Source organism: Choloepus didactylus, chromosome 5 (genome assembly GCF_015220235.1).
Source record: "Choloepus didactylus isolate mChoDid1 chromosome 5, mChoDid1.pri, whole genome shotgun sequence".
Classification (NCBI taxonomy): domain Eukaryota; kingdom Metazoa; phylum Chordata; class Mammalia; order Pilosa; family Megalonychidae; genus Choloepus; species Choloepus didactylus.
Window position 1 is genome coordinate 120,238,594 of NC_051311.1, and position 23,615 is coordinate 120,262,208.

Sequence of the window (23,615 nt, forward strand, 5' to 3'; positions counted from 1 at the left end):
AAGCATGATGTATACAACCTATACTCAAGTGTTCAGAAAATGGATTGACATACTGGTGGACAGATGGATAGATGGATTGATATATCGGTGGACAGATAGGATGGTATGGCGAATGTGATGGTATGGTGGATGTGTGTATCTGGGGGGATGGGATAGGGTGGAGTTCTCTGCATGGGGTTTGCATTATCATTACAACTGCACTGTATGTTTGAAAGTGTCTCAAAATAAAATGTTTAAAATCTTAAAAAGAACAAACTGAAATAATTAAAAGGGTGTAATGTGACCTACAGGAAAAGTATTATAGGTTTCAGAATGCCAGCATGATGATCACATAGCAGAACAAAGTCTCGATTATTTAACACCATTGGATCACGATTACTGAGCACACAAAATAAACTGTGCACAGTGCTTTAATATAATACTGTATCTGTATATTAACAGAGCAGTAAATAAACCTAGAGCCCTCTCTTAGTTCCCTTTCTGAATTGAAAAACATTTTTTTCCTCAACTGGTATTTTGAGAGATATATTGATTTTTGTTCTTTTCATGATTTTAAGAATTTTTTAAAATATGGAAAGTGCGCAAATAAACTGCTGAACAATGTATTGTGCTGATTCTGTATTTTAGTGAATATGGTTCAAGTAGTATGGAATTCTCAGCAAAACTATGACTTTATTTTTTTTATTTATTTTTTTATTTTTTTTTATTAAATTCAGTTTTATTGAAATACATTCACACACCATACAATCATCCATGGTATACAATCCACTGTCCACAGTATGATAACATAGTTATGCGTTCATCACCACAATCTATCTCTGAACATTTTCCTTACCTCAGAAAGAACCAGAACAAGAATAAAAAATAAAAGTGAAAAAAGAACACCCAAATCATCCCCCCATCCCACCCTATTTGTCCTTTAGTTTTTATCCCCATTTTTCTACTCATCCATACACTAGATAAAGGGGGTGTGATCCACAAGGTATGACTTTATTTTTAAAAGGACAAATGTGAGTCGGGCTTTGATTTTTCTGTAGTACTTACCAATTTTCCATTAAGTACTAAATATTCAATCTATTAGGGTAATAAAACCTAACGAAAAGATACTGTAGGAATATTAGAATGTTTTATATTTATGTTGCCCTCAGTACAAGAGAAGAAATTGATCCCTAAATTTTCCCTAAAACCACACACTCTGCAAAGAAGATCAGTATTTTCCTCAGGGCAAACAGTAAAATGTCAATATCCTGTACACTCATTCTGTTTTCAAAATCATACCTAAAAAGGCTTTCCCTTATGAGGATCCATCTTAACAGAACTCAGAAGTTTCTAAATGTTCTCATCCCCACATCTGGTAAACAAGTGATTACGTGGTTTTGCCCACAGCATCATCACACGGCTGGGGAGGAGGTGATCGCCACAGACCTTTCCTGTTTCAGGTTCAGTCTTGGGATCCCAGGTGTCTGCACGATCCTGGCCGTCATTTTCAACCTTTAAAAGTAGAACCTGGGTAGCTTGTCGAACTCCAGGTCCTGACTCAGTAGGTCTGCAATGGGGGTCAAGTATCTGCATTTCTAACAAGTTTCTCAGTGATGTCAATGCTGCTGGGCCACAGACCACATTTTGAGTAACGAGCATTTAGATCCACTGGCAAATTATGGTTCAGCCTGGCAGCCTGCTTTTTTGTGAACAAAGTTTTATTGGAACACAGCCATTCCCATTCACTCACGTACAGAATTTCCTTTGCTTGCTTTCGTGCTGCCGCTGCAGATTTGAGTCGCTGAGACAGAGACCACCAGACCTGCAAAGCCTAAAATATTTGTGCTGTAGGCCTTGAAGAAAACATCTGCTGACAAGTGATTTAAATTAATAGCTGATTCTTGAGTTTCCTCTTGGTCCCTCCATGTTGGCAAATATTTGATAGCAACATTTTAATTTTAGGCGATGGGAGAGCTATGGCTATTTACAGCGTGGGCTCCAGAAGAACACTCATATCAGACAGGCCTTTCTGCTTACTTGATATTAACAGACTATAAAATGTTACAAATATAACTGAGTTTAATTTTAGAATATTTATTGATAATGTATTATAGCTTGACTGGCAATGAGAAATAGCAAAGACAAATTTGCCGAGGGTAAAGATTGAAGAGAAATAGCTAGAAGGAATTATGTAGCTCACAGAGCTCAAGACTGTTTCTGGTATTGTGGCACTTTATCCAACACCCATCAAGTATGCCTTTCAAATAAACCAAACAGAGATGGTATTCCTTATTATCTCACGGAAAGGTGAATGGAAACAGAGTTAAATATATACCACAAACTCCCTATTAAAATTATGAACAGAGTTTGGGAAAATGTGAGTTGTCACGATTACTAAATACAAACTGAGTGGCTAAATCATTGTCATAATCCAGTATAGTACAAATTGGGCACTTTTGAACAGTAAGCTTTAAATAGCAATAAGAGAGACTTGCCAATATTGGCACTAATCTAATCAGTGAAACGGGTGTGTGATTATTATTTCTTGTCTCATTAAGGAGGGGACAGAGAGGTACAAATATTTCATGAGTATTATCCAGAAAGTTTGTGGCATGAGTAGCTTGTTCATTCCAAAGATCATAGTTGTTCTTAAATATCTATTTGGTCATTTCCCAGAGATGCAATACAGAGGGGAGGATATTGTCTAGGAAAAAAGAAGTGTCTTGGCTTGACTGTGGCTCAAATACAATTCCAATGGGGCTGAATACTTCATATAGAAAAGAAATTCACTCTGGCTACTCACTCATTCATTCATTCTACATTTATTGAGTACCTACTGTTCTAGGTGCTTAGTCTATTTCGGTGAATAAAATAGACAAAGATCCCTACCTTCACCAATGTATATTCTTGTAAGGGAGATAAAACCTAAAAATAAATATAATAAATAAATAAACTATATGGTGAGTTTTAAGGTGATACATGTGTTAGAAATAAAGTAGAACAGGATAAGGAGCTTTGGGAGAACTGGGTACGGGTGTGCGGCAGGATGATAAAATTCTATCATTTATGTTTAAATGGCAATTTTATATACATGTGTCTTGCATAAAAGACATTCCACCTAAGATGCTTCAAAATATCAAGGTTAAATGATATAATATAAAAATTCCAGTAATACTACCTCTTGTTCTTTGAAATTTTAAAAGTAATTAACTTGAGAAGTACCTAGTACTATGTGGTTAGGTAATTCAATACATCTCTAGCGAAATCAATCAGTCAGTCAATCAATCAAGAGGCTTTGACAACTTTAGCAGTGAGTAGAAAATGTGTGATTTGGTTTTTCAGTGATTTAAAATCTGTTGCTATAATGACACCATTCAAGATTTCATATCAAAAGAAAATATTATACATAGTTTGTATTATGTTTTTATGACAGATAAATAACAAAAATTTATATATCAACATCTGTACAGGAACTGTATTTAATAATGTGCATCAGGAAGGATGAACACTTATGTGGTTCCCAATGTATACTCTAAGATATGATTTTTAGAATATGTCTACATCCCTTTTAAGCATAGAGTCTATCATTAAAAGGAAGTATCGATATTATAGAATTGTACCCCAACTTCAAGAAATTAAAAAAAAGGTGATCATATGGCAAGTAGCTAATTATAATATAATTAAACTGGTGAAAGTCAAACTTCTTTATTAGTGTAATGACCAATAATATGACCAATAATATGATTTAGCCACTCAGTTTGTATTAGTAATTGTGACATAAGTAAATAGACATGCCCTAAGGCCACTATTGAATAGGGGTTTCATATCCTTGCATTGCACACATGTGGGAATCAATTTTATGTTTAAACTGAAATCAGAAAGAGACTATTTTCTTCAAAGCGATTTTAAAACCCCATTTCCACCCATCTATCCAGAAAACTGATTCGGTTGAGAGAAGGCAGTTTTGTGGAGACTGCCATCTTAAGTAAGCCTAGAGTAGAGAGCTCACAAACACCATCATAAGTGAAAGAATATATAAAGGGAAATATAAAAGGAAAGCAGTAATTTCCAAAGCAATCAGGCAATAGAGATTGTTTCCCCAGATCTTACTCTGAGTAAATGTATTATTAGGAAACACTAAAATATCCCATTGGACATCCCAACCCAGGCCAGATTGAATGAGACAGGAATGATGTGGGACACAAAGAGGAGCTAGCCTGGAATGGTTCCCTTAGCTAAGGATCTTTCTTAGATCCCTCACAATCCCCATGAAGTTCAGTGCTGTCATGGACCCATCTTTTTTTGATATGAGCCTTCTCTAGAATACACTAGTACAATCATCAATACTGTGAGTTGACAATGCCAGGGTAGAAAGTTTACTGTCTGTAAGTCAATTTCAATTATTTTTGTACTTTAATTTTTTTAAGTGATCAAACTTTTTTGTGAGAGTCGCAAGATACTTTAAAAGCTTTTTCTAAAAATAAGATTGTTAAGTGACTTACTGACACTCTCATGCATCTAATTATCAGGTCAAGTTAAAAGTGAGAATATATGAAAGTCATTTTGGAAGCTCACAGGTGATGTTAAAAACAAATGATTATCTTGGTGATTCATTTTGGATAGCAATTTAAAATGTGAGCAAACACATGCTGAAAACCAGGGGAAACACATTTTTAGAGATCGTCAATTTTATACTTTAATAACTAATTATGGTCTTTCAAATTATCATATCACCTCAAAATAGGAAGGGTATTTACATTTTTCTTGGTATCTAGTTTATAACACCTATGTTATTTGGTATAGAGAATAATTACTCTTATAGATGTTTCTCAAAAGTTTATTATAAATATTAAACTCTCCTTCCTTTTATGGTTATTGTTCTAAATGCATGTAATATTCTAAACTTAGCAGTGTACATATACTAACATGAAAAATACTTACATCAAGGGCTTCTACATTATGGAGTCTTTGGGGGCTCTTAACACTAGACTTTGATAAAACAGGAACTATGTAATAAGGTTAAAAGAGAGCAAAATTTTGGAAACTTCTTTGTAGAGAGAAGATGAAGAGATTCCCAGTAAATATGTCACCAGGATACTTTGATGGTTTATAAAGGTGAGATGGTCATATTAGTTTATGATTTTCTCTGAACTGTATAATAAATATAATAGCAGACGGTGTTTTAGCAAGGTTGTACGGTAACTGCCATGTGTACTCCTCCTTCCTAGCCATTTAGCTCATCCTTCTTAGGTCTCCCCCACCAAGAAGGTAAGAGATCAGTGGCCAATGCTTGCAAATGTGTGACATGTATGATTCAGGCTGACCCACTGTAAACTGATGTTATTCCATTATAAAAGACAGAGGTACTAAAAGTAAAGAATAATGAAGCAATATCACTTCATGCTATGTTAAGACTTAAAATTAGGGAGTTCAGTACATTCTCTAGTCAAAGGTGGCTTATCACTGTTCACCAGCTTTTGGCAACTCAACTATTACCACTGCATTTTAGATGTCTTCTTTGGTTTAGAAAACAAGAGTAAGCACAGTTTCCTAAGAGTTGGTACATCTATCTGCTTTTCTGACCAATCTCAACTCAATGGGGAAAATAAACAGGAGATGTTTGATTTTTCGTGTTACTGCTTTCAATCTTTCTTCTCTGCCTTGTAATGGCATTTTGGCACATTGCAAAATTAGCCAATCATCTGTTATTAAAAGTCTGTCTAGTTTAAAACTTTAATCTCAAATTGAATTCAGATCATATCTTTTCCTCTTTTCCTTTCTATACACAGGCTTATTGGGGTTGCTGGACCTGTTCTTCAGGCCCTTGATAAGTCCCAAGGGAGGTTCCTGGCACCACTTTCACACGCTCTTTAGGAGGCGGCCATGTAAGACTTCTCTGTCACCAACTTGGGGACTTAGTTGCCAACTTCTGGGCAATCAGACAAATACTGCCCACCGTTCTGTTTCATATAAATGATATACAGTGTTACCCTCCATGGGGTTCAATTTAGAGCACACCACTTCCATAAACATTCATTTCACCCACACTCTGATACATGTGCCTTTTACCCCCATCCCTAAAGACAGTAAATAAATAACAGTAAATAGAAATTGGATTACCATGGCTGTTACACCTGGATGTTTCCACGAGCCTGCCGTTTTGATCATAGCAGGCCATTGCTTGGTAACGATATCCTTGTCCACACTCCTTGATGTCTCCTTGTACTTTCATTCCCAGCAATACTTCCACTTTACCTTCGGGTAAAATACAGTCTGACCAGTTCCCCACCGGCTGTGCATTATATTTGTCACAAGGACAATACTGCGTCTCAATCAGGGGGTACAGATGGGAATTTTTACATTTTTCCTTCTTTTTGCTTTTTCCTGTGGAAGACAAAGCACCAGAGAATTTAAATCGGAAAATAACTACTATTAATTTCAGGCTTCTCTGTATTTTCTACTTTCTTAACTTCCTTTCATTTTAAACCGTATTCAGCAGAAATATGTAAAGAAATGCTATTTTCTTACCCCATGATGCTTTCTATATATATTCTTGTTAGTATTGTGTGTTACACAGTGAAGTTTTTTTTTAATCTCTCCTTAATAACGTGTAAAAGTGTAAAAGGGAGGGAGACAGAGAAAGAGTCCTACATTAGACTGCACAATTCATTTGTTGATTTCAAAAGAGATGATATAGTTATGGGGGATTACAACTCAGAAGATGAGATTTTATTTTTCTTATGATGATTTTGCATCTTTCAGTATTTCTGAAGAATAATCATTTTGACATACTTCATGACTAATGTAGAAAGCATTAGCAATATTCAAAATGAAGATATTTAATACCAGAATAAAAATATTAGAAATGCCTTGAATATAAAGACTTTAAATAAATTTTCTTTTAAAATAAAAAAACCTCTTAATTTTTACATTTACATACATTCTTAAAAATAATATATTAAAGGTTTTAATTGTTACATATATTTATGCTATATTATATTTATATTATATCCCATATAACAATATACATCATATACTATTTAATTATATTGCAAATAATTAGTTATATATATGCTACATATATTTATCTCTAATCTTCATAAGCTTCATTTTCAACAGTCTTCATTATGACAAGTGGTTCATTTAATAACTTTTAAATTCTGAATAGTCACTGAATACTAGTATGTTTAGCTTTTTTTGTCACTGAAAATTCTCTTGAATGAACCAGGCTCTAGTTCTAGAAAGACTCCTGCTCTCCTTATCACTGCTTTCAGTCACTGTGACTGCCTTTTACAATGCAGCTTTCAGATACAGAATTCATGTTGTATTTCTCCTCTGGAGACGAAGGATAAACTGAGGCTATGGAGTGAGGATGTGCTAAGAAAATGAGGTGGCAACCTTTCCCCTATACCCAAAAATCTGGGCTTCAAGCACTTCACAGTCTGTAGGCAATTCACTAAAAGTACCTTTTCAAACAAACAAAAAAGCAATCTACCATGTATTGTATCGGGAGTCAGGGTTCAATTCTCAAGGCTATGTTTTCTTTCTACTAAAAGTATATAAGGCTTCCTCAACTGCAGACTTACATTAAAATACACATCCAAATAACTTGACATGTTAGTAATATCAACAAGACATATTTGTACATTTATCAAATGCATTTTCAGAACTCTCTTGGTCTGACTTTTATTGTGTTTTTCTACCTTGACGAGAGTTGGCTTTGGTGTCTTAATTATTCTTACCAACGATAGTGCGCTTTCTGGTTCTAACTGCGCCACAGTCTCCATTGCATGCAGAAAACTTGGACCAGCTGGTAAACTGACAGTCATCTTGGCAGGGGGTCTGGCAGGCTTGTGTGAGGGCTGGCACGGGGCCTGCGTTCTGGAAGCATTCGTGGATGCCAGCCTGCCCTCCATCTTGCTTTCGACAAGTAATGGCTAAAAGAAAAGCATAAAACTGTTTATAAGAAATCCCAAGGCCTGTAATTATTCTACAGTTTAGAACTTAATCTAACATTCTCTTGGGAAGGTATGTGGGCCCTCTTTTAACTCCTATTTGCAACAGAAATCTAGTACGAGATTTCTACTAAATGGCAGTATTCATATTGATCCTTTTTGTTTTTTTTAATAACAGATAACCTTTTGTGGTTTTCTGTGCCACAAAAACCACACACAGACACACACACTTGCTTAGCATTTAGCAGTTTTTATTAAATGCTATTAGGGATTTCAATTCATGTCACGTGGGGTACTTCAAGAAATTATTTTTAGGAGACATATAAATCATACATGGGTTCTGATAGTAGTGTATGTCAAACAAAAGATATTTACAGAAGCCCTGGGAGACATCAGGCACCTCTAATGTTTATTTTTATATCATTGACCACTTTAGAATTTCTATATAGGTGGGTCTTAGGGGCAAAAATTGGTTGGGACATTGGGATGGGGAGAGGGGTTTATGGAATTTGTATTGAAACTGTATTTTCATAAAAAACATCTTTTTATTACATCAGAAGTCACTGGATGGCACTGAAGAGGTTAATGGAGGGAAGCAGTGTCAACCCCTCCATCCACTAGCTACACTCTTTACAAGTACTTCATTTGCATAAACATCAACCCTGAATTTAAAAATAAGGCCAGAAACTGTTACCAATCTTAATCTCTAATGTTACGCTTAGCATTTCCCCAATTACATGTGAATTTCTTAAAAATATGGTAAAATAATCTTAATTCATGCATATTATTTTTCCCAAGATATTTTTTCTGAATTTTTTAAACCAAGATATAGTTTTACTACTTATTGAACATAGTTGTAAAATTGCTTTAAGGTAACAAGTCTTAAAGGAAAAGGGAAAGGCATGTTTAAAGTCTCCATTCTCCTTCCACCCTCTTCCCAGCTGGATTTAAACATAATTCATTCAGTCAATCAAGAAGCAGATGAAAAATTTAGACATTGGTTCCAAAATTAAGTGTTCACTGAACTAGCTTTAATGGACTTTTAAGGTTAATGATCTAGGCTGGCACTATTGCTGATCTCTGCCCTTTTCATGATTCTATCATCAGGAAACTAAGGTGAAGGAACTTAAATTTTAGTTAGAGCACAGAGGGCCCTAGGTTAGACTGCACTGCCCATATGAATTTGTGGCCAAAATCTTAATACCTAGAAATGTAGTGAGCGCTATGTAATGGGGTGTGTAAATGGACACAACTAACAATTATATTCAATTTTAGCAAGGGAAGGCACAACTACAGAAAGAGTTATGTAAAAGGCTCTTCTTAATTGTGCAAATATGGGGAAGTACTTGCTTATTTCTTAGCTATAGATGTCTCTTTATTTGGTATGTACAGCTTTGGAAGAGTCAATTTGTATGGAAAAAAACAAACAATACCAGAGGTGCTTAAATTTTGAAGATAGGAAAACCTGGTAGGGTGGGGCTGCAGTGGAGTCCATGGAGGTTACATGACAGGAAAGAACAATAGTGCCCCCAAAGAAAATCTCGCCACTTGGGGGAAGAGTTGCTTGTGTTTTGTGTTCATCATAACAGGTCTAAGGTAGTGGTTTTCAAACTGGCTGTACATTATAATCACTGGATAGTTTTGAAAAATACCCTGCCCTAGCTAACCAGATATTCTGATTTAATTGGTCTAGTACAGGGTATTTGTGCATCAAAAACACATGGAATATTATTTAGTTTAAAGATTCTTGAACCTATCCCAGAGCTCCAGAATGAGACCTCTATGTGTGGGGTCAAGGAACATGCATTGTTTTCAAGCTGCTCAGGTGATCCCATGTACACTGAAGTTTGAGGTCCACTGGCTTGAATATTCAAGGCACAAGGCAGATTCTGGCTGAGACTTGTAGCTAAGACAGAATCCTTCAGTACCCAGACACCTGGCAGCATGCCAAGCTTTGGGAACCAATGACTGAGCATATGGGTGTGAACTAGGAGCGCTCTAACCTTGGAGCTCAAGGAGAGGGCATCATGGGGATTTGTATAAGGCCTGGGGTGGGTAGACTGTTGTGGTTTGGAAGAATGGCATCTGTGGAATGGTGCAGGAAGAGTCCTCACAGTGAAGATATATAATGAGCTGATGTGATTTTGCAATTCTCTCTGCACCTGCCATTTGGAAGCAGGATTGAACGTTTAACAATTTAAACTTAGTAAACTCCTGTGGTTCCTGGACAAATTGCCCCAAGGAGGCTCAAGAGTAAGAAGTAATAAAGATGAAGATAGTAGACTTTCTTCTAATGAGGACATGCAGAAGCTTTAAGAATGATTAATTTGGAAAACAAGAGATTTGACCACATTAGAACCCTAAGTTGTGGCACTGTTTTACAACTAAGAGGGTGGCACTGTTTACAACTAAGAGAAAATTTTAAAAGCTAAATTTGAGTTCTTTGAAATAAGACTACTTTTACCTGCTCATCTAATTTAGCTCTCTGGAACAGAGACTTGAATATAAATCTTTTGAGAAACTAAATGAAATTGCCTTAGGTTCTCCAATATTACAAATGTATTTCAGAATTGCTCAAAAATCATCACATTAAGTGACATCAATAAAAGCAAAATCAGATAAAACCACTACCAATACAATTCCAGAAACAGAATAATTTTGTATAGACCTATAATATTCACATAAATCTGAAAACTCTTTTTCCATATCCCTGCAGTAAAATACAAAATCTTAAATACTTAGTTGAAAAGAAAAAAAAAGGTGTAAAAATTCCCATATCTGGTCACAGAAACCAACTCAACACTCAAACTACACTGCCCTTATCTGAGATTTTAGATAGTATGTCTTGGAATGAATTACTCATACAATGTTATCCAAACCACCAGCAACAGTGCCTTTTACAATATATTGAAAAATTTATCATACATCTCAACTTGTTTGTATTCTGACTTAGAGGAAACACAACAATTCAAAACTCTGGAATGCAATGTGAAATGAACCTTCCTGTTATTAGGGTGAGAAAAATATAAATGGAAGGGAAACCATCTGGTCTCTCAACATTGTACATCTTAAAAAGTCTTAAAATAATATCTAAAACTGAACAAAGGGTGGTTTTAACTGTAGAAAAGATACATCATGCAAAGCAATGTTTCCTAGTACATCAGAAATCTACATATATACAGATAATTGTACCTAAATTTACAGGAGTATAACTTGCACATAATTATTATGCAAGTTCTCCTTTGAGCTGAGCCTTGAGAGCAGTGGTCCTAAGCCTTCCTGCCCTATAGATAGTTCACCATGACAGTTATTAAATAAGCTTCTTAGCGAGATCAGCAAATATCAGAATAATTACTTAAAGGTAAATTTCCATGTTTAACTCTACATTGGTTCTATTTATTAACTCTTTATTTCATTGTATTTTATATTTTACTTAATTTTATTTATATGGGCACAGCAATTTTTATTTTAATGTCATGGGACAGGCAGCTCCTAGCAGGCTAAAAGCCTGGGAAACCTCCATGTAACTGACATGTGTGTTACAGATGAAAAATGTTAGGTAAGCTCAGTTCATTAATACTGAAGAAATGTTGTAAAGGTAAATGAGATCCAGTTTCTTCAACAAACAAATATGAAAAAACGGGATAGAACTGCCGTTTGCTTAAGGAGACTTAAGAAATAAATGAACCAAATGCAATGTGTGGACCTTTTGGGACCCTGATATGAACAAAATGACCTTGAACAGACATTTTTTGAGACAGAGGAGGAAAAATTAAACATGGTTTGAATATCAGGTAATATTATGAATTATTGTTAATTTTACTTGTCATAATATAACATAAAAAAAGACAAGGATCGCTTAGGTGATATATATCATATCTGGGAGTTGCTTTAAAAACATTCCAGCAAAAATCTTTTTGAAAGTGTCTGGGGAGTGGTAGTTGACCGAGAATGGCCAAAAGTGAAAAACTGTTGAAGCTGATGAGTGGTTAGTACACTTCCAGTACTCACTGTAGCAGTCTCCCTACTTCTGTGAATCTTTGAAACTTCCCATAAATTTAAATAAAAGCATACATTTAAGTAAGTAGAGTCAATTCAGAATATTTTTTACTTGAGTTTTGAGCAGTGTTTTCAAAGGGTGAATAATAAAAGCTCATGGAATGAGGGGGGCTAGATACCACTGGTTTGAGCTAAAACGACATGGCTGTGTTATGCACATGTAAGTATGTAAACTGAAGATGGCTGAGGCAGCGCCGAAGAAAATCGGATAGAATTCAGAATGTACTTGTTTATCTTCATTTTCTTGAGGAGGAATTAAAGTCTTTTGACATCCAAGTTACACGAAAAGGGAAGTTCTGTTGGTCTGTGTGTTACCCTCAGCATGCAAAGCCACGTTGCCATCTCATGTAAATAATCAAAGGTAAATAAATCACTAGATGTAAAATGTACACATGGAAGTTCATTACTGGGAACACAGGATAATGCCCTAGTGAAGTGAAAGCAGCTGGATTAGATGTAACAAAGAGTTAATATCTGTCAACCTGGCTTACCCTACTGAAATAGTGTCATGGTAGCACTACTGAGAATGAATCATGGGGATATGAAAAAGAAAAAAAAAAGGTCAATGTGAGTGGGAGTTAGTTACTAAGAGATCTAATTGCGCTTAGAAATAAGAACACACCTATAAATAATGCAAAAGGGCTCCGGTTGTTTACTAGGTGGATATAATGATCCAGGTCTTTCTCTGTGTGGAAGAGATTTTAACTAACAAGTTTGCCAAATTACACTCCCCAATTTCAATTTGCTAATATAAACTTGGCAGAAGGGAAAGAAAGGCACTTTTCTTTTTTATTGATCCTAGTTACCAATGATCCCTGTCTCACTGATGCTCATATTATATGTGAAAGTCCTAATATCACAATGAGGAAATAATCAGCTCCCAGTGGAGTAGTTCATACAAAGATCAGCTGGATCCCTGTTTGGGATCTCGGAGAAGATAATTAACTGCATCACAATGGAAGTAGCATCCAGGAACCACCACAGACACAGGACAGGATAAAGCTTATTTCATGAGCTACTATTTTTAAAATGGCAAATGCTAATAAGCATTTTATGACAAGACTCTCAGAGAAATATAAAATAAATCCAAAACCCCCAAACCCACTAGGATGCTAATATTTATAGAAAATTAGAGGGAAGCATTTAAAAATATAAATAATCCTAGAATTTAAAAATATTGCTCTCTATAAATAAAAAGTTACAGAAATAATGGATGGTAACTAATAAATACATTAGCAAAGTGATTTTCAGAATCTCTTCTTTTTAAAATTTCTTTAAAGCAAGCTCCTTCTCTCTTTACTAACTAGTTCTCTTGTACTTCCATTCTTTTTCTTCCTGTAGCATAACTATCTCTGAAAATTAACAGATTAATATTAGCTACTGAGATGATAAATTGGCCCAGATATTCTGGATCTAACTTCAATAATGTCTCTAAAATGTACTCTTTACAATGAACAAATAGGGCAAGAATTTTAAACAAAAGGGTGATGCAAAGGGCATCAATATAGGATTAAGCCACATAATTTAAGCATAGGATTTAAGCATATGTGCTCATACACACAAAAAAGCAAAACAAAACAAACAACAACAACTGAGGACTCCCAAGGCCAGGAGGGTCCCTGCTATGCTTGGCATATTATGCGAGTTTTCTATTTTCATGGTCTAGATTGAAGAATACATCCAAATCATGCTGGCCTCCCCACAGAAAGACTGATCTTGGAGTTTAAGAATAAGTCTACATTACAGTGGACTTCCCTTGGGAGGCAAGAACTCAGAGGGTATGGGGGTTTTGGATAACAATGATTAACTAGGGACTATTAACCCCAGTTCTATCTAATCTGTGGAAGGTAGACTTGGCAGGAGATGGCATGAAGGTCAACTTGCAGATTGAGCAAGAGCAGATTTGAGGCAATTTTTATGAAATCTCTGCACTTTTGCATTATACTCTTGGTATAAGTGTGTCACAAAGTAATAAACACCGGAATAACGTGTACACATTTTAAATAGCATTGATTAACATTGCCCTTAGGGCAGTCTTAGAGGAAAAAATAAGTAAATGATCCAAAACTGTGATTGGTATGAGCTAAGAATTTGATTTCTAATGCAAATGCAACTCTATCTACAGCTATTATGGCTTGGTTTCAATGGTACGGAGGACACTAACCAGCTGATGATTTAGCCTTCTAAATACCACCCACACTGTCAAAGTATGAACAGGTAGAAATAGTAGTGGCTACCGTTCTATTAAATGTTTATATATAAGTCACTTGAATAGCATAATTTAAATATAAGCTGTTGATTCACCTAAAAATTAACAAGAAGTGGACATAATTTCATGCATTTTCATTTCTCTTTCATTGACAATGCTATAGGAAAGATGCCTAGTCAGAGGTCCTTGCAAATTTCTGTGGGACTGAAGAATGATTCAAGTTTTAAAACTGCCCAATCTCATCAATTCCTTCTTCAAAATCTCCTTCTCTCTTTTTAGTCTTTATATTATTAGATGAAATTTCCTGGAACATAGCATTCCCAATGCCCAAAGTATTGTTAAAATCCTTCAGTGCTAGTAATTTCCTATTGAAAAAAATCTGTTCTTCAACTGGTATTCAAGATTCTCTACAATGTGGACCCTCATCCCCAACTTACCCAAAGGAATCCTGGGCAAACTGCTCAGTGAACCATTCCCCAAACATAGCTTTTAATTCTTGTCTTTTTGCTTGAATCATCCTATATTTAAGTGCCATTTCATCTTTCATATGCCTTGGAACCTAAGTCATGTATACTTCTATTTCCTGCCATAAGAAATTAACTGAAACTATTTTTTACAAATTTTTGTCTATCCTCAGGATGAACCCAGGACCATGTAGGTAACACGAAACATGTAACACATATTCAATAAATATTTGTTTGAAGAATGAGTTGTACTATGTGATATTCAGGAAGTTTGACTTGGCTTTTAGGGGCAGGTGCTATCCTGTTCTCAAAGCTTTCTGAGAGAGCTTAATATTAACAAACATACATCTCTACACACTGGGATAAGAATTTTATTTAAAAACAGTGATCCTTCATTATTAAAATAAAGTTTTAGGCATTTACTTCACAAAAAATTTCTCATGTTTTTACAGAAACACACGGTAAGCTTAAAGAAAATATGCTGTATATTCCAGAGTAGCTAATCCAATTTAAAGAAGATTAGGCAAAAATTGGTGATTCTAGGAATGAGTGATACAAAAGTTTGCTTCACCATTATTTCATTTTTCCTTTTAAGTTTAAAGGAATTAGGTCATAAATAAACATCAATTTATATGTGCTTTTCCAATTTTCAAGATACATCATTTTTTCCCAAGCACTTTGTGTTCTAAAGTAATAGATCAGAAAGCATTTTCATATAGTTTTGAAATATATACAATGTAGAATTGGTCAAGACTGCATTTGCTTGATTGGAGTGGAATCTTCCTATATCACTTGCTGCTGTGTTATTTTTTTAACCCATTTCCAGGTAGGGATGATTCTCACTAATTTGTTTAAACAGAGTGTTGGTGTTGATATTGTAAATAGTTAGAGTTGATTTCTTGTTGAAGACACTCTGGGAACATCATTGCTTCCCAAATCTTATGAAACATGTATCACCTCTGATAGTTCCTACAATTGGAATAATTATGCTATTTATAGGATTAATAGTAAAGAGGAAAGACTACTTATATGGCCATTTTATTGTTACAGGTAGCTAAAAGTAGAGGCAGGTGACTGGATTCTCAAACTTCCCAAATAATGCTCCAATTTCATCCTAAAAGCAGATATTTTATCCCTGATTTTAAAGTTCAGCTCCTTTATTGCTGAACTGAACTTGGAAACATCTTCCCAAATGACCAGATGAATTCCAGGGTTTTTCTGACCCTATTGGGTAGTGTCTACTCAGTAATATTAGAAGCTGCGACTGTATCATTTGTTACGTGGCTTTAGAGTTTAGTCCAGGGGTTAACAAACATTGCTGCAAAGGACTGGTTAGTAAATATTTGAGCTTTGCAGGCCATCTACTCTCCATTGCAACTATTCACCATTGCCTCGTAGGGTGAAAACTGCCATAAATGTGTGGTTGTGGCTATGTTCCAATAAAACTTTATTTACAAAAACAGGCTGTAGGCAGGAGGATTTGGTCCACAGGCCATAGTTTGATGACCCCTGTTTTAGACCAATAGTTTGATAAAAGCCATGCAATCAACATTGCCATCTTTAGAATCATAAAATGGTAAAGTTAGTGATCTCATATTTTAAGTTCATATAGTATCATTTCTGATGCTAACATGAAATATTTAAATTAAGTTCTTTAGGTTAAAAGGAATGCTTGAAGAGTCTACAACAGGTTTGAGAGAAAAAAGTCTACTAATGGTAAAATATATCACTTAGTCTCATATATTCAATATATCTTAGCTTCTCCTATGGCTTTAACAAATTTCTTTTTTCAGTTCTGTAGAACCCTTTTGTCCTCTACAGCCACATTTCTACATTTTCAAATGCATTCTTGGATATCTCTACTTGGCTACCCTGCCATCACCTCAAATGAAAAATATACAAAATATACTTTCCAAAATTAGTTCTACTTTCAGAACTAAAAAATTTCATTATTCTGTTTCTCCCAGTAACTCAAGCTGAAAATATTGGAGTTAAAGGACCATATGATCATCTTTGACTCTCATTTCTATCATGCCTTTTATTGTTTACCACTAAGTACTAACATTGCTTTCCTCTATCATATATCCAATATCCATTTTATTCTTAACTATTTCAACTCCCGAGGTTCCAATCTGAGACCCTACTACTCCAACCTTGCATTGCTACAAAGGCCTTCTAGCTGGCGGCTGGCCCCACGTGTCTTATCTTTCTAATTCATTTTGCACATGCTGACAGATAAAACACTGCTTTCATCAGGTCCTTGCTCCTGCCACTTATCGAACAAGGTCCAAAATACTGATCCTGACATTCACGGTCCTCCACAAAATCACCCCAGGCTCCAGCTCACATCTTCAGAGCTTTGATCTACTCACTTTTCTGTGAACACAATTAATGTTTTTATTTTTCCTACCTTAAATCCTTAGCTTAGATAATTGATCTTATTTTGTATTAATTTCTCCTTCCTACTTATTCTAATATTAGAGTACAAGTCAAGGCCCATCTCATCCTTTAGGTCTTTCCTAAGCTCTTTAGTTTCAAATGATTGCTCCTGAATTGATCAGTTTCAGTGTTTAACTCCTTGTTGGGTGATGTCACAGAGATCTCATTTCCCTAGCCAAATGTCAGCTCCCTGGCTTGAACATCTTCATCCTTTCCTGATACTCATGGTTCTTCCCAAGCAATCTTCCGAATGCAATCACAGCTGAATGAGTTATTGAAATTAGACAGTTTCACATACTAGGGAGGATGGGCAGTAGCTTCTCTCAAGTTTTTGTTGCTTGATGCTAATCCTTCCTACACAATTATTTTAATCATCAAAAAACAGCAGAGGTTGGCATTTTTTAGTTTCTAGCCAGATAAGGACAATGATGGAAAGAGAAGATTTTGGCAGGTCAATCATGCAGAGTTCTGAAAACAGCTATGACATGGGACATCAAAGGAAGAAAGTTCTGCCTTCTTGCCATTATCTACACTGTGAAATCTTCCTGTTTCTTGTTTCTCTAGAAATATGGGCTCTAAGAAAAAAAAAAATCATTAATCTACCAAGGCAACAAAGAAAAGAGTTGTCTTCTTATAAAAGTTAAGTATATGTATGCAGAAATCACTTACAATGCAACCTTCTCTTCCCAGATACCCTGAACGTGGATAAGATTGCTGAGAAAGAGTAGGCAGTTTGACAATTATATCAAGATTAGAAAGTATTATTTAAACACAGGAAGAGGAAGTGGCACCAGTAATAGGAAACTCGTAATGGAACAATCAGAAAGGCAGGAAAAAGTAGCACTGATGAAGCTGAAGACATTTTTTCCCAGAGGGAGTGGGTAATAGTATTAGATATTACAAAGCAGTCACCCATGTTGAGGAATGAAGAATGTTACAGATTATAAATGAAGTCACCGGTAATCACAGAAAGAACAGTTTTTGTGCACTGTGCCAAAAAACAAAAATCTCATGTTAATGTTATTGCTTTTATGCCTAGAATGATACATGTGAACATTCACTGGGACCATGATCTAACAGGAAGGGGAAAGGAATTAACATTTTAATGAGGACTTAATATGGGCCATGCTCTGTAAGGCTTTTTATGTTCTCCAAGAGAGGAAATGAATTAATCAAAGTTGTGCTGCTTGCAAGTAAGAGTTTGGAACTGAGGCTGTTTATGTACTGTGCTGCTTTTACCCTCTCAGATTCCCTCCAGTGGCAGCTTATAAAAATATGTCCCTTTTTTTTTTGTTTTTACCTCAATTCATTTCACACTTTGATCTCTGAACACTATTTGCACATAGATTACAGAATGTGAAAACTGGAATAATCATAAAACATCATTTGGACTCATCCCCCTCCCCTTTTTTCCCATCTAAATAAACTGGGGACCCAGAGAGGGGAAGAGATGAGCAAGTCTTGCATGTGTTAGTGAGAGAAGTGAGATTAAAACTTACATCCCCTGACTCCCAAACTCATTATAAACTCTATGTGGGACAGAAAATGTATGTGAATGTTTACTTGATTGAAGGAGTCAAGAATGGGAAAGAAGTCTCGTATCACCCAATTTCTCAATAAATGGTTGAAATGGTGAGAGAATGACTTTAAATCCTATCTATATACTTAAGTCTCTATAACTAAAGAGTGACTTATTTTTTACCTGAAGTTGATGGTGACGATACATAATGAAAACTGAGCATATAAAATAAAGCTCTAAACAAATCACTAGGTATTTAATAGTATAATTTGAAACTAAATTTTATATTTCAAATGGAGACTTCTAAGGGAAGATTATAAAAATATAAGATCTTTACAAAAGAGAAGCTCTTCTCAAATTAAAAAAGCAACCTTTAAATATAAAGAAAAGGGGGTCCCAGATCAAATTAAAAAAAAATGTTCTATATGTTCAAACTTTTGTATCATCATCAAGCATATAGCTACACATGAGGGAGCAAAATATGTTTTTATGAATTAAAGTGGTGTATAATCAATTACATATTAAGTTAAAACTTAAATATATAGCAGGAACTATGTACTAAAAGTCAGTATGGGTAAAAACCAACATACTCTCTAAAGACTGAATTTTCTACATGTACAAACAATATTTTCCAAAGCTTGGGATTTAAGTATCCTTTATTATATCTAGCAAATAATTATGGCCAGCTTGAAACATTTCCACTATCCACTTATGCAAGTTTCCATGTAATCTGGCAGTGCAGACAGATTGTAGTTCACATATTGCAGATTTCAAGTAAATAAATCCGCCGTTTAAAAAATAAGTACTGAATATGAACAGAATCATGGGTAGCCATGACAATGTTAGGGATGTCACTGATGAGAACTTCTGGGAAAGTTAACCAATTATACTATAGTGCATGCATGCACATACATGAGACAATAGGCAAGGGAGTAAGAATCTTATTGTTAAGGTGACAAGCAAAATGCCAAATGTTATAGATTACATTGCTCCAAATACATAACAAAACAAACCAACCAACCTGCAGTGTACCATTTATGTCTTAACCCTCTTAAACGCTTATACAATTATCTTCCAAATATGATGAGGGAAAAATTCAACCGGAGGAGTATCTGGATAATGTCAAAGAACAAAGGACACGATTTTGAAATACAAGCTTCCTTGTTCTAGTATTTTGTAGAATGGGTGGTAGCAGATTTCTATATATTCTGCTCACTTTGCTAACCATGGTGTCAAAGTGACAAACTTGGCTAGCTAGTGGTTAAGCTGATGATATTGGGGAGTGAAAACCAAATCAGCTGTGGAATGGAGCTACCCACCTCTCGCTTGTCGTCCAGGCCCACAGCCTTCCTGTGCCCCGGGGCTACCTTGCTGAACAGTCCAAGGGACTAACTGGCATCTGCGCCATTTGTGAGTCTTCCATCTACAAGAAGAAAACAGGAACCCAATGGAGAGGAAGCAGAAATGTCAGGAAAATCACAGAGATACAGGAATATATCCGACAGCACTTAGTCCTATCTGTGTTTAAGTTAGATCTCCATGAAGGCATTACAAATAGCAACATTAAAGATAAAAGTACTTTCCATGGCAGTGAAGACAAGTACATCATTGTCAATTTCTATAGGAATGAACTCTACAGGTCACATTTAGCCTTTTTTAGTGAAGAAGTATACCGGATAGCACCAGAAGTGATGAATTCCATCTAAATAAGGTATATTTCTTTCATATTCAAGTTACGAAACTGCATTTAAGTCAATAGCCTGCTTATTGTATAGTGCTCTTTTGGTTTGCATGTAGGGGTAATTCAGAAACTGCAATTATAATACACATTCCAAAAACAAATTCCAAAAATAAATGAGTCTGGGCTAACAGTTGTCAATGTTCATGGCATAAACAACACTTACACTATTTTTCATTTCATAACGAAAGGCAGATTTATTATGGTGGCAAATTTGCCATCAATTTCATTTTAAATTATCATTTTGTTATTACAAGTTCCACCAGTTGATCCCACAATATTTCATTTGTTGCCAGGACTGAAATTATATACATTAGGTTCCAATTAGGAATTTTCTATCTTTGGATGGTCTTGAGGGAAAATTTATCTCATACATTATCAAGGTGATATGTAGCTTCAATAACCATAATTTTATTGGGGTGGCCACAAAAGGAAAAGAACAGACATCTTACTAGAATCCTTGAGATAAAGACATCATTTCATGAGCCAGAATGCCACCCTTTATGAGACACAGGTGCTCTTTAGTGCCAGGGGTGAAACACTTAGGTTCTTCCCCTAAGTGAAAAACAATTGCTTCCTAGAGCATATGTGTTTCACTGGCATTAACTGCTTTTCATCAGTGTCTTATATCAGAAATTCCCACCAATTACTGGAGCTAATGATCCAATTTGGATGTTTGGCAACAAACACATAAAATATCATTGAAAATTTGAATTTATAGAGCTAGAACAGAAATTCTTCCTATCCCTAAGTCTGGAGCCTCAGACTCCACTGTGAATTAATTTATACAAGTATTTGCACACTCTTTAGAGCACTCTCCTAACGAGGCAAGAGATGGCATATATGGCCAGAAACATCCCAAATTCCACTGAGCGTACCAACACAATTGGTTCCCTTTTCTCATCATCTGAGAGAATATGGAGTTGAAGTATTTGCTCAGTGCATTGCTTGGGACACTTCCTCTTCAACTGTGTTACCTGTAGGTCTGGCACACTGGGGGGGCCTCACAGGCCTTTTCTTCATAGAGAGGATCCGCACAGTCTCGGCCTCTGTTGGCTGGCAGCTGAATGATGACCCGATGCCGAGATTGCTTCCTGACTCCAAAGTCCCCTGGAATGAGGCAGCTTTTATAACTTCTGTATTCTGCACTGATAAAAGAATCTCCAAATAACCAGCCTGTCTGAAGAAATTACATTGCTGCCAGCCACATGTGCTTTGTCCTTGACTGAGAGACCTCATCTTGTCTCATCATTTACTAATTTTCTCATCAATTACTAAATTCTCCTAATGTAGGTTTATATTGAAAACTCAATCTATTTATATGTAAAAATGTGAAGGGAGAAACAGTTCCACAGTCAGCTAGCTTTCCTCAAGCTCAGTTACAAAATAATTGCTCTTTTGTATCGTTTTTTCCCCTTGAGAAATATGACAGACCTAATTAATTTATTCTCTTCTACCTTAATGTTTATGTTCATGCCATTTTGCATAGCCCTGTTTACCACATGGGACTCGTAAACATGCAATGAATCTCCTTTATGAGGATATATTCAATATTTTAATGTGAAATTTTATTTCTTTGTCACTTAATTTGAAATGCAAAACTCATAAATTATTCTAGTCATTTATTATTCATGTTAAAAGAGTCTAAGATCTTCAACTCAGGTTGTATTCTAAACATGAATGCTGTAAGTAGTGAAATGAAAGTGGTTTCCTAGAGGCAGATTTTTAGAGAAACATTCAAAGTAGTAATAATTACTGTAAGTCACTCACTCTAAATTAAGTTAAAAAAAACAATGGAAATAATTTATCTTCAATGAAGATATCAGTTTTACATATTCTGATATTAAGATGTTCAACTTTTTAAATATTAGAAACAAGTAATGTATAAGACGTGCCAGCTTGATAAAATATATTCCAACTTACAATATGTTCACTTTAAGGATGAATAGTCATGTGGCATGGTTTCACTTACAAAAGAATTCTGTAAAGGATTATTTTAATAGCATTCCTCTGACACATTTATGTTCTTTTTCAAGATCATAAAATATCTGATCTATACACTATAGGAGCAGAGAAACTGAAAAAGTTTAGCAGCTCCTAATGATTAAAGTTTAATTAGAAATGAAATAAAACATTCTTATAGTTATTGTCCTAGTGCATGGAAAAATATTATTTGACAATTATAACTTTCCAACAATGGAGTGTCCCATGTCATGAAGTAGCGGTGTCCCCTCAACATGGTCAGGGCAACCAACTCCCAGCAATCTTGAGAGAGGGCTCCTGCATCAGGCAGGAGAATGGACCAGAGCATTCATTCTGATGTGGTGTTGCCTGAAAACAGAAGAGAACCTCCTGGAGGATGCTTAACAAAAAGATTTGTGGGCCTACACCCGGAAGTACTAAAACTGAATATGTGGGAACTGGATTTGAGAATTTGATTTTTTAAAACGCTTTCCAGGTGATTGTGATGAGCAGCCAGGTTTGCGACCTACTGGAATAGATGACCTTGTATGATTCTTTCCAAGTGTTCATATGTAACTTTTTTAGGATTATTTCCATTGTGGGAGAAACCTATACTATTAATGACTGTATTAACTACTTTAGTGAATAATTAGATTAATACAGGTAATGGGGTAGGGAATTAGGTGCTGGGAGTGGTAGGGCAGAAAATTAATGCATTTGAAAATACTGTCATGGATTTTTTGTTGTAATAATACTATTTTGAATGCCAGCTGCAACTTTTACATATTAAATATAAGTTACTTAGAGAAGCTCTTAGAAGTGCCAACAGAATGTTTAATAAAATTGCTAATGCAGTCTCCATGCATGTATTATTGCCCAATGACCCCTATTTTAAGACCCCAGTCCTCGAATAATTCAGAGCTGGGAAAAATTTTGTTTCCTTTGACAAAATGTTAAGAATTCATTGTGCTTCTATTTTTGCTTTGGTCACCAGAATCTCAGAGCTAATTTTTGTCTCAATTGCAGGAGCTTACCTTCACTTTGATTTTCCAGTAAAAAATTTCTCTCCTTTTTCCTTTCTCCTCCTCCCCCATTCATTACCTGACTCTATTTTGCATTATCATTTTTTTCTTTTGTTTAATGATTAGTCTTTAATCTTTTTAAACTAAATGACAATTTACACTAAATGACCATTCTTATCCTTTGTTTTGCATTGCAGAAAGGAGTGAGGTTTTTATTTATGTTTTTTTTTTTTTTTTTTTTTTTTTTTTTTAACAGGGAAAAGAGGGAA

At 35.3% G+C, this 23,615-nt stretch overlaps 1 protein-coding gene across 3 annotated transcripts in view; it reads right to left on the reverse strand.

Annotated features, from left to right (window-relative positions):
• The window catches only part of THSD7A (thrombospondin type 1 domain containing 7A), a 454,120-nt gene that overhangs the window by 52,816 nt on the left and 377,689 nt on the right, over window positions 1–23,615 (reverse strand). For all 3 annotated transcript variants that reach the window (XM_037836795.1, XM_037836794.1, XM_037836796.1), the window contains exons 10-13: window positions 21,340–21,472; window positions 19,944–20,047; window positions 7,722–7,916; window positions 6,100–6,363 (exon numbers count right to left, since the gene is read on the reverse strand). In XM_037836795.1, the coding sequence (XP_037692723.1) occupies window positions 6,100–6,363; window positions 7,722–7,916; window positions 19,944–20,047; window positions 21,340–21,472 (696 nt within the window). The remainder of the gene's footprint in view (window positions 1–6,099; window positions 6,364–7,721; window positions 7,917–19,943; window positions 20,048–21,339; window positions 21,473–23,615) is intronic.